Source organism: Melozone crissalis, unplaced genomic scaffold (assembly GCF_028551555.1).
Source record: "Melozone crissalis strain CALT ecotype California unplaced genomic scaffold, PUWL_Pcris_2 ptg000005l_1, whole genome shotgun sequence".
Taxonomy (NCBI): Eukaryota; Metazoa; Chordata; class Aves; order Passeriformes; family Passerellidae; genus Melozone; species Melozone crissalis.
In genome coordinates, this window is record NW_026535783.1 from 35,908,762 (window position 1) to 35,921,384 (window position 12,623).

Here is a 12,623-nt window from a genome sequence, read left to right on the forward strand (position 1 = left end):
TATCAAAAAAGAGACAATTGAGACTGATAATAGCAGAGGACTTGGACTGTATTCAAGGTTTCTGTAAAAATCTGAGTGTGAAGAAACAGACAAAGACCATGTTCTGTCCTCCCTCAGCCTAGGGCTCCTTAAACAATGAAAAGGAAGTCCTAGAAAATGCAGCACTTGGAGAGGCTTGCGGAACTCACACACACAGAGTCAAATCTGGGTCAAATGGATTTTCTTTTTCTGTTATGTCTTTTCTTCCTTGTTTTCTTGCAAGAGTTCAGACCTCTAAAGAAACTCTCCTCTCACTTTCAAAAATGAGTCCTTGACACTGTAGAAAAATCCTAGAACTGCTAAAACCAAGCAGAATTCAAGGCAAAAATGAATAAAAATCTTTAGCTGAACTCAAAGAGTACACACCACCCACACCTTCACAGAGTTGTTTCTCTGTGAAGCTTTCAGTTTTGAGAGAACCTGTGTTTTATAGCACTTGTTGGTTCTCTCATTTTTCACATAATCTTTATCTATTTATTAAGAGCTACCAAAACCTCCATAATTCTGGTTTGCAAACATGCCAGAGGCTAAACGTGAGACTTGAAGTTTTGACCACTTTACATAAAGCCTTATTTGTTGAAAAAAATGCAGACAGTGTTCATGACTCACCTTGTCTTGAAAGTTAGGATTGGATCCAATGCTACAGAGAAACTGAACCACATCCACATGCCCATACCGAGCTGCCACATGGAGCGCGGTCTCCCCGGACTGCAATTACAGGAGAACATGTAATTCCAGTGTAATTCCGGTGTAATTCCTTGTGTCACACCGTGATGCACACTGCCTGCACACCCTGTGCAGCCCGAATGCCCTGAATCCTGCACGGGATACTCCTCCCTCTCCCTTGCCCAGCCACACAGCTCCATCAGCAGAGCTTACGAGCTGTTGTACGTGACAGACACAGCACCACCTGGCAGGAAGGTTACTTCTTCAAGGCTTTCTTTTCCCAGAACTTATTTTTCCACTTTATTTGTTCCAGATCATAGACATGATGGGATTTCTGAGCAATATGAGGAGGAAGCTGTGTGTGCAATTGTGTTGACACAGATATCCCATTTCTATTCATAATATTTCCATATGCTCCCCCCTCCCCTGTTTATTCAAGGTAAGGAGCTGGCCTAACACATTTGTATACCCTGGTGCATTTTGGTCACTATGTCTAACTATTTGCAACACTTGCTTTTTTGAAATTATATAATACAGAAACTGTATTTTCATTAAGAGAGTAACCTCTTTCATAGTAGCCTTATTAGGAGTCATACATACAGCATACATTTTCCTAATGTACCTTGCCTTACATTAGTTCCCTCAACAAACTAAACTGTGTTTCACGAGTATAATTTCTTCTGTATGGGAGCTCTGGCTAGTAGAAAATCATTGCTATGGTATAAAAACTTAACAGCAACTAGTTTCTAGGGCATATGTTGCTCAAATAACACTGCCAAAGACAAGATAAGTGTTCATCAGCTATATTCCTCATACTCAACTTAATAACAGTCAAATTTACTTGTCAGACAAAAGTGATTTTCAATCAAGAGGAATGAAAAACCAAATCACGATTTCACTCTGAGTTCCAATGAGAAATCAACTCTTCAAGTGAAAATTAATTTAGGTTTGTACTTCCCCACCTACCCACCATGTAGTCACCACATTTAACATGCACACTTGGCTAACATTTGTCATAAAAATAATCAGTACATCCAGCTACTTTAAAGCTCGGTTATCACGGCCCTGTAAGTCAACTTAGAAAACCACACTAAAAGAGCCAGTAAAATTCTTGGAATTGTCGCAGAGCTGAAAACCATTTCAATTGAAAAACTTCTCTCTTTCCTAAGATAAAGTTATAGGAAAAGGCCCTCTGTGTAAAAAAGGAGTTATTTTCTTACCTTATCCTTAATGTCCAGAGGACATTCATTATCATTGAGAAATTTCAGTGTTTCTACATGTCCATGTCGAGAAGCCCAATAGATTGCATTAGATCCAGCCTATCAAAAAAGGTTCATTTCAGATGTTATCGATCAAGTTAAAATCCTAATTCTAGGTTTTCAGCTGAAGTACATGTGCACTTAGGTGTACACAGACACACTGAAAAGCTATTCAAGCTTATATGAACACATTCACTTTTAAAAAAATTTCAAATAGATTCAACAACACTACATACCAACAGTGACAACAAAAACCTCTCTATGCAAGGATGATTAACAGGATTACTAACTGTTTGCAAGGATAATCCTCTTCTCCCTTGTTAGGGAGTACTTTCTAAAGAACAGTCATGAGATAAAAACCTTTCTTCTGCTTGCTTTACCATCTATCAGATGGAGAGGCAGCTTCATTCAAGCTTGCTTTAAATGAATTGTTACAGCACACTGGGGAAAAAAGCTTATTGTATCCTCCATCAAATATGAATTTTAATTGCTATATCCCCCACGGCTAAAATATTAAATTATCTATCTATATTAAATAAAGTTCACCATTGTGTTTTAGGGAAATCACTAATTTGAACTAATTGAGGTGGTTTCGTAAGCATGAACTACATTGTAATATTAGTATCATTCAAATTATTTCAGCTAATAAAGTGATGAAAATCAGAGGACATGTATTAGTAACAAATGACATTGCTAAAAACTTGGTCTTATGTTTTTTGCTGTGGAAGGCAGAAAACAGGATTTACAGCTCAGAGTTTTTAATTTCCAGTACCACTTGGTCTGAACTGCTTGTCTCCCGCTAACTGTACTAAAAAACTTATAAAGAGCAGTTGAAAAGCAGAACCCCAACCTTATCTTGAACATCAATACGAGATCCACGCTTTAAAAGCAGCTGGAGCATCTGAATGTTTCCACAGCCAGCAGCAATCAGTAGTGGAGGTGTTCCATGCTAACAATGAAATACAACCAAGAATTATATAGTTAATTGTTGAAGGATTAAGGAAACAGTGGACTAGAAAGCATGCATTGAATAGCATTTCAGATTTCCACCTTCAAATTAAGTCTGTAGGAAATAGTGCATGGAAATAATTTATTCCTTTTTTCAAAAAAACTATTGCACAGCAATGCTCCATATTTTTGAGATGAATTAACGATATATCACACAGTACATTTATGCTTTTAAAATTAGGAATATCAATGTTAAGCTCTTACTATCACCCTTGTTTGGCAAGAACATTCCCCCTTGCAATTTCTTTGCAGCCACCACACCACCTCAGACACAAGCCATAGGCAACATCTAGGAAAGTGAAATGGGACCACACATAAAAACATAAAAACCCAGTGATTTCTTAAATGGTTCAATATCTATCACAGTAAAAGAATATTTTACTTCTATACTGTTCTTCACATTTCTGAAATTACTTTGTAATGAAGGTCATTATAACCATGCAAAAAAGCATGACCTTGTCTTGAGCCATTTAAGAAATCACTGTATTTTTTGTTTTAATGGACAGTCCCATTTCACTTTCCTAGATGTTGCTGATGCATTGAAATACTGTATTGGACAAGCAATTTCATTACTGAAAGTGAACACCACCATCTAACATGTTCACATATCCCACTTCTGCAGTTTGCAACTTCTGTTTCTAACAATGCTTTGCAAAGTCAGTTTTAGCAGTCTGGTTATTCTTACGTATTCTGCCATCTTCACTGACCACAAGAAACAGCAACTGCCACCAAGAGTGAAGGCAGATATTTGATGCACCACAAATCTATGGTCAGTTCCTGACCATAGATTTGAGTAACACTTTTGAAATGCCTAGGCAAAAAAACTTGGGCTCATTTGGGCTCCATTTTAATGAATCTCGAGAAGACTGAACATAAAACATGTGAAAATTTCTCCTAGAAAAAAGGCAGAACTTTTTCCCATTCCCTTGCCTTTTAATTTCAGGTGTTACATTTCTATTTTACAGCCACACTGCTCTATTCAACAGGGTGTTAGCTAGTCCCCCACACACCTCACACCTCAAAGCAGACCCACACTACCTTGTTGGGTTGATTGACATCGTAATTTGTCAGAGATCCCAGAAGGTGCTGTAATCCAGGAACATTGTCATCATTGATGGCATGAATAATAGCTTTCATCACAAAAGAATCTTCCTCATCCTTGCAATTAAATGTGAAAGAAGAAAAATTGTTAGCTTTAGGAAAAAAAATCTGTATCTAACAGATGCCAAGACATCAAAAAAAAAAAAAAAACCCTAAATTTTTTGAAATTTTTTTGTAAAAGAATGCTTCAGCTACAAGGTGTAATCTTTCATGAAGCCTATGGCTAGCATGTATGCATGTTATCTGAAAACCCACACCAAACCCCCTGACATGTTTTCTGGTAAAGTATACTTCCCTCTTCATCACACGCAAGCCTGTTAATCACTGAGACTCCACACAGGTTTCTTTAATTAGGTGTATTTTTTTTTCCTCATAGGAAAAAAAAGATTTTTTTTTTGATCTATTGATAGATTTCAATAGAAGCAATACTTGCGCAAAATGAAATTATTCCATGCATACATGTGGTGATTAAAAAGCCCAAGTGGTGCATAAATACCAGCTGAAGTATCAGGTTTTGTGCCATCAGCAAGAGAGGTGCTTTGGTCCAAGCTGTCATCTATTCAAATGGATCAGTTAAAAATCTAGAACCTAAGTAATAAGCCTAGATACCTCCGCAGGTGTAACTTTGTTTTTCTCCTCTGCACTAGAATTTCAAAGAGCTGAAATTCACAGAGCCCATTATTTGGATTGCTCTTACCTCCCTCTCTCCCGAGGTTTCAGATTTTTTAGGACACTGACATTGGGCTATAATCCTTTCTGCTGGAACACAGGTGTGAAAAGCTGATCCAGTGTTAAAAGGCATACAGATAGCTGAACTGGGGGGGTGTTGGGTAGGGAAAGGAGAGCAAGAGGAGAACAAAGAGCACAGAAGCCAAAAGATAAGAGGAGAAAAAGTGAAAACATGAGCATGGAGTCGCACAGGAGGGACACAGGGAAGACAGTATGCAAAAAAGGGCTTTGCAGAATTTTTGAAGTTTGATCCTATTAATGCACAGAAAAGATTATATTCCCCAGGTCTAAACATATTAGCACACATTCCTTGCTGATCACAGGGAATTTGTGAATTGTGTATTAAAACTTGTAAGCTAAGAAGAATGCTTTTGGATATACAAGTATTTGTAACTACAAAACATATAGCAATTGCTCCTAACTGCAACTGCAGTCATATCTAATAACACAAAGTGAATACTGGCCAACTCTAAAGTTTCCTCCTTAAATAACTGCTCATTGTGACACTGCTGTCTAGTATTCATTGGATTTAAAACAGCCTCAATGGTTTTGAATATTTGGTAAAAAAAAAAAGGAATATTATTTTAGTCCACAAAATGATGATATAAATAATGAGTAAAATTCAGATAACACTTTTTCACCATATAATTGTTATGGATGACACTTTTTCACCATATAATTTTGCGGGTGCAAAAAAATATCATGAATCAAGTTTCAAGACCAAGAAATGAATTTTTGACACCAGGTAAGTTAAATGTCAAGGTTTCAACGCCGTAAGTTAAATGTCAAGGTTTCAAGATGCAGAAGATCAAACTATGGATAACTGACCTTTGTAACGTAAAATCTATTTCTTCTTACTTATGATATTAGTTAATTATGCAAATTTTCAAGAGACTAATATTTCTGTTAGTGAGAAACTGGCAAAGTTCACATGTGATAAAGCTTTCTAAATATATAAGAACACACTTACCAGAGTATCATCACTTCTAGCGACACTCATGCTACTTCTGGACAAGAAAGATCTTGATAATCTTTGGCACAAGGATATTAAGCGCACTGATTGCTTTATAAAAATAACAAGAAAAAAGCTATATGTAAAAAAATTAGGAAATTCTGATAGGATGCTATCGCAGAGATTTTAAAGGACTTAGCAAAACAAACTGAAGTTTGACTTCAATACCCCATCTGCTTTTTATATTGAATTTGAAACCTTAACTTTTGTTATTACAATCCAGCAGAAGCACAAAGCAAACAATTCACACTCAAGCATTGGACCTCACTGACAAAGAGGTCTTCTCCCATACTAGCATACTCAAGCACTTAGTTTATTGTCAGTGCTTGAGTATGCTAGTATGTCAGAAGAACATGTTTCTTCTTCCTTCCTTTCCACTCTAAAATGTGCTGACCTTTCCCTGGAACAGTCAATTCTACTGCATTTGTATGTCACCAGCATTTGATGTGTTATTGAAAGACTTACTTTCCATTTTCGTCGTGCTGCAAACTTCTTGAATTTCTCCATATTCACTGCAGAAGCTTTTCTACTGAGTGCTTGCTGAGTGTCTTTTGGCTGTGAGCAAAGGGAAAATAAAGATGTTCCAAAAAATTCCATAATTTCTGCATGTAAGTCTCTGTCCCTTAGTGATGACTTCCATTTACATTATAATAGTACTCCAATCATACTGTAATAATGAAGTAATTATAAGCACATATTTTTAATATTCAGAGTCTAGTCTGGCATACAGATGGAATTTCTTAAGAAATGCTGTAAGGGAAATCTAGACCTAAGAATGCAATACTAACATGTGCTTTTTCATTTTGAACAAAAATCCCTTCAAACATCAGAACATTCAGCCTTGTCCTTCACCTCCCTCTCTGACAATGGCATTTGATTTCCAAGATAAATCCTGTCTTCTGGGAAGATCTCCTGACTGATTTTAAATGCAGTCAATCTTTGTTATAGTCTCAGTGTAATCACCTGGACACTGCTGAAAAATTACTCCCTCCTCAAACAAAATCACATCCCATCTACCAGTGCAGCAAGCTCGAAGCCCTCATCCTTTCAAATTTTCATGGGCTGATACTAAGCACCAATGACCAGTGGAGTACACGAAATTTTGCATTTTATGATCCCATCCTTGAAGTCATTTTTATGGAGATATATATCATATCAAATCAGAATGTGATAGGAATTAAAACAATAAACTGCCAGGTAGCACTACACACATTAAGAAGAATGATGGGTACCATTTCCTCCCTCTCAATCTAGCAGCTTCACAACAGCTCAATCCAAACCAAACACTGAAACACTGAAGAAGCAAGTGGACCACCACATCAACTGCTCTCTTCTGTGTAAGGGGAAGGACAGAAGAGAAATTACTAGTTTTTTACCAGTCTAAATAAGGGCATTAGAAGAAGAAAAATTAGCGTGAATTGGACTGGATTCAGAGACTGTATGTTTGTCAGTGCAATGCTCTGTGAAGATTAGCTTCTCTGTCTGACCATGACTTTAATTCCCACAAGGGGCTACTTCCCTACTGCTAATTCACATAGAGCATATATTAATGAAGCCCATATTCTGTATGTGTTAGCTTTCATACAGGCAGCTTTCCAATAAAGTAAGTTACATTAAACAATTATGAAAATATTCCATGTTAAGGAACTCAAAAAGCATGAAATGAAAAATTATTAAAAACAGGACAACAGAGAATGAATGGCATGCTAACCTTGATCCAAGGATGCAGCAAACTGTCTTGAATAGTCATTCTCTTCCTTTAAGAGAATAAAAGATTAAACCATTTCAGATATTAATAAAATTAATAAAATACATACTGGTTTATGTTTATTAAACTATCATCTCCTAATATCATGTAATTTTAAATACTAGAGATGTAAGTGCCACATAGAAGAAGAATAACAACTCACTTTGGATCTTTGACTAGAAGTCTTCGTATAAAGTCTTTAGCTAGGGCACTGGTATTACTGAAGAATTCTTCTTCAAATTCATAATTCACGGCAGACACATTTGCCAGTGTTTCCTGTTTGGTTTCTCCAAGAAATGGAGATGCACCACTTAGACTGCAGGAGAGACAGAACATTCCTCTCAGTACATATTGTAACACTGCTGCTTCAACCCTCTGAGATCAAATAACAGTAGAAAGAGAACATTTTTCTTTTCCATTTTAAGGCTGCAGATCTACTTTGAGGAAGATGTGATGTAGCAGGGCAAAAAGCTTTGCTGTAATTTCAAAGACTACTATTAAGATATAGCTGCAGGAAAGTCACCTACAGATGTGAAGACAGTTTCCCATCCTAGCTCAATGCTGATTAACAGCAATTCTTTCCATAATTATTCTACTACTTTCAAGATCATACAACTTGAATCATGATGTGCAATCAGAATGGTTTGATTTGTACAGACACCACCAACACCCCAGAGGATAGAATAAGAATTAAAAAACAACGGCATTTGCAAGAAACACCCATAGATTTTGGTACTTACAGAATATAAGTTATTACACCAATGCTCCTGGATTGAAGGAAAAACAAACAAAAAAAGGATGAGGGAGAGGAGAGAAAAATAGATGGAAAGAGAGAGAGGAGAAAAAAAAAGGTTAGAACATAAGCATAATCATGAGAGATTTATTTCAAGTAAGATCCAATAACTTACCACATATCTGCTTCAAGGCCAAGAGGCTCATAATTTACTATTTCAGGAGCTAAAGGAAAAAGCAGCAAGGTAAGTACCTAGTCAAAAAACAGGTACAAGTCTCACTCTGAGTCCATGTATGTCAGAGATAATAAGCTAAGATGCTGATAGATTAAAACACCTTAATGCAAGTCTAATTTGAAATCAAATGCTACAAACTGCTAATTTAAATTTCAAAATGTCACAAATTACACACAAATTTCATACTCTGTAAATCAGCCAAGCCAAGATAAGCCACAAATACTGTTTCACAGACTGAAAAAGAATAGTTTGAAGAAACAACAGTTTTCTCACCAACAAACTCTGGCGTTCCGAAGATATTTTTGAATTCATTTCCAAAGTCAATTTTGTGTGCTAAACCAAAGTCAATAATCTTGATTCGAGGCTTTGGTACATTCCTGTCCAACAGCATTATGTTTTCAGGCTTTGAGAAGGAGGAAGGGGGGAGAGAAAGAGAGATTACATATAGGTACAAACTGTGGACAAGTGTTCCTCACCACTGAACATTCTTTTTTACCTCCGTTAGACACTTGAATTGTGTTTTAGGCAGAAAAATCCTGACTTTTCCTATTATGATGAAACATATGCTTAAAGTAACTACAGTAAATTAGGACTCCATGTTGATGCGCTATGATTTCCACAAGGCCAAGATTTTACTTCTTGTAGATACCACAGTTGCAGTTTTCATGTGGACTGACCCTGAGTGAAACACACTGTCCCCCAGTAAAGATCACAGACCCTGTGCTACAGCCATTCCAGCACGGCTGGGAGCTTGCAGGAAACAAAACCCTATAAACTAGCTACTGGGTCTGGCTTACATTAGTCCCTGAGAGAGGTTTCTTTCACACCACATAAGCAATCAGGGACGTGTATCTTGTTGCCTTTGGATCTTCCAGGGAAACTTCTGGAGTGGTCCAGCTCCCAGATTTTAAGGTTCAACATACTTAAAAGAAAGGAAAAAGAGCACGTTCTCCTGTCTTTTCTAGCTGATTTTGAAATATGGACTTCACATTACTTTACACCAAAGATCTGCAAATCCAGAACAAAGAAGATGAAACGCCAGGATTATCAGCAAAGGGGGCTGTCTCTACACTGCAGCACTCCAATGAGCATACAGAACCAGCTACTCAGTCACCATGTCCTGTTATGCCCATAAGCTGGTGTACTCTGAAGAGGTTCTGTAGCTACATCCATCCTGTTCAGAGTGTTAGGGGCTTCTGGAGTCATAAAGTACAGCTCTTCATCGTCACCCTTCTTTTACCTTCTTTTCCCAATCACGGGACCTGATACGTGCAAAAGTAATTTCTGCATTTCTGTTCCATACTTTTTTTGGTCTACACAATGCTGCCTACTTTAATGCACAAATTTTTGGTATCCAAGGGTGACTTGTTCAATTACAAACAGATTGGCAAAAATTCACATTTCATACTCTAAGAAATACCATTCTTTCTAGCTTTACAATTTTTTTCTCTTGCTGACTGTCATATAAAGACCAAATATATTACTAAGGTGATGAGGATGAAACTGGAAAAGGTATTCTTACATTGAAATCCATTCCCTTCCCTACCTCATCCCCCTCTCAGAACTACATTTCAATTGTAATGAAATAATCATGCCTCCTTTTGCTCTTACAGACATAGCTGCACACTTCAGGAGACTTCTGGAATGTTTAGCTGTCTACCTTTGAAAAATAACATCTTCTGGGGGAAAATGTGCTGAAATTGAAACATTTAAAAGCAGTTGCTGAATTTAGATACAAAAAGCTCTGCTTTTATTATCAAAAGGATGCAATTAATAACTTTTCTGAAAATGAACAAAAAAGCCCCAAAAAAGGAAAAAGACGTCAGTGGAAATCTGCTGCCTGCTCCACAAAAATCCTTGTACTTAACTCAGTGCAGTTTCAATTAAGCACTTAAAAAAAACCACAGTTGAAAAAGGCATCTAGGTCAGAATATTTCACCCAGATCCCATTCACATTGAAAAAGAAATAAAAATCATAGTCCTCATTTTTATTTCAGGTTTGTTTTCTCAGAATGGATTAATTTCGTCAGAAGGTGCCATTTCCCCTGAAGAAACATTTCCCAGACGGGAACTATTTACAGTTCAGTAACTTCTTTCCAATGGCTGAGCTTCCCCCTGTCTACATAAGCCAGCAAAACAAAACTGTGGCCAAGATCTTCATGATGACTGATTTGTGGCTAGAATAACAAAGGACTTCAATGGATGTTGATTACAGTTTAAGTTTTTATCTGTTCCACACACCTTAAGATCAAAGTGGGCAATTTGCAGAGAGTGGAGATACTGAACACCATTAAGTATCTGTTTGAGAAATTCTGTGGCTTCCTCCTCCGTGAGAGATTCTTTCTCAGCTAAGAAGTCGAAGAGCTCCCCACCTGCAACACTTGGAGAGTAGAACCAGAGTTAGTGACAAGCTTGCTTTAACCAGTGGGTTCCTTTTAGTATAGCTGTCCTCAAACCCTGAAGAGCCTTAAAAAGGATCCAGATGCTTTAAATGTTTCAAATATCAGAAGCAATGATGAAAAGTACTTAATTCAATACCCAAAAGAGTTAGTAGCTCCCTCCCTTCCCCTGAAAAGAATACAGTAAAAAGAGTGTTACTTTCAGAAAAAAAAAAAAAAGTTTAGAAAACCCGAACAAACATAGTTAACAGTATTTAAATTTAAATGAAGTAAAAGCCTCCTACTCTCATGCGCATTTAAAAGAATACGATTAAATATGAAGTGACAAGACTCAAAACATACCAACACAATGGGACATGACATTATCTAGAAAATAAAACATGAATTGGCTCATATCAGTAAAACACCAGATTTCTACACCCTCATTGAAAAATAAACATTTTAAATCTTATTTTGAAATATTTTTGGCAGCTGTCCTACTTTTAGTTTCTAAACTCCCTAGAGCATCCAACTTTTGAAAATAGATTCTGGTTTTGAAATACTGTATTAAATGCAGCACCTATACTGTATTTGTACTCTAACACGGTGAAACCTTTTCTACAATGAAATGTCCTTAAGACTGTTTCCAGCAAGTGTTATAGCCCCCCCAGCAGAAAGAAAAGAGGTAAGACAGAGTACATAAGCACATCTGGATTTCTGCATTTGAGAGAGAGAGAGAGAGAGAGAGAGGAATAAAGAGAAGATGATCCTCTTCTCAGCTCAGTCAAGCAGCTCTTAACCCAGTCAACAGCATGAACAGATACTGAAGTGATAGAACTACAGCTATTCCCAAATAACAGACACATTTCAGCTGAAGGACATAGTAGTTTGCCCACTGTGGCAAACTACTTTTCCCATCTGTGAAAGCAAGGCTACTACTTAGAAAAGTCTTAGAGATTGCAAAAATGGTCATAATATCTCCTGTGTTTTTCATTGTAATGATACTAACACAAATTCAGAAAGTGCACTCTAATTTTTATTGCTTTTCTGCAGGAAAAGAAAATAATCTGTTCAGGATTTAAAGCTCTGGTTATGAAACATGAAGTGGTGATTAACATATAACAATGGGTAAACAGTTTGGGCAAATTTCTTGAAATATATTTGACTTCTTTATCATGTCTACTTTTTCAGGGACTTAATCTGCATTATTGTAATGCAAATTGCATGAAAAGTGTATTTTAATGAGTTCTTGAAGCTTTCATTGAGCTGCCTAGACAATAATGAGAGTATTGTTTAGGGTATTATTTGTGTTGTAATATTTTCTGCATGAAAGCAATTATTGAAACAAAGTGCCATTAAAATATAAGAATTATAGACTGTAAGGATGAGAGGTCATTTTAATGATTTTTTTGTTGTTGTAGAGACATTAAAATGAAATTCCTAATGATTAAATCCAACTTGTTATTTTACAGAGACTGGTCAGAATTGTCTTCCAAATGGACACACATGCATATTCTCTCATTGTTTGCTTCTGACTATAAAAAAAAAAAAAAAAAAGAAAAAAAAAGAAAATATTTTCAGGATAACGTCTGTATCTGCAGCACTGCACTGAACGGTGACATTCATTTCCAATTACTGGGCTAAAGGCCTTAGCATCACGTGAAGCTTGCTCCCCCATGTTTACAAGAGGATGTTGGCTGCAGTTGTTGTGAACTG

General features: G+C 36.7%; 1 protein-coding gene across 1 annotated transcript in view; it reads right to left on the reverse strand.

The window, feature by feature from the left end:
- Positions 1-12,623, reverse strand: part of DAPK1 (death associated protein kinase 1) — an 83,668-nt gene that overhangs the window by 22,833 nt on the left and 48,212 nt on the right. The window contains exons 3-14 of the mRNA XM_054282731.1: positions 10,771-10,909; positions 8,803-8,932; positions 8,470-8,518; positions 8,302-8,328; positions 7,725-7,877; positions 7,526-7,571; positions 6,280-6,369; positions 5,773-5,865; positions 4,011-4,130; positions 2,815-2,913; positions 1,926-2,024; positions 649-747 (exon numbers count right to left, since the gene is read on the reverse strand). Coding sequence (XP_054138706.1) covers positions 649-747; positions 1,926-2,024; positions 2,815-2,913; positions 4,011-4,130; positions 5,773-5,865; positions 6,280-6,369; positions 7,526-7,571; positions 7,725-7,877; positions 8,302-8,328; positions 8,470-8,518; positions 8,803-8,932; positions 10,771-10,909 — 1,144 coding nt within the window. The remainder of the gene's footprint in view (positions 1-648; positions 748-1,925; positions 2,025-2,814; positions 2,914-4,010; positions 4,131-5,772; positions 5,866-6,279; positions 6,370-7,525; positions 7,572-7,724; positions 7,878-8,301; positions 8,329-8,469; positions 8,519-8,802; positions 8,933-10,770; positions 10,910-12,623) is intronic.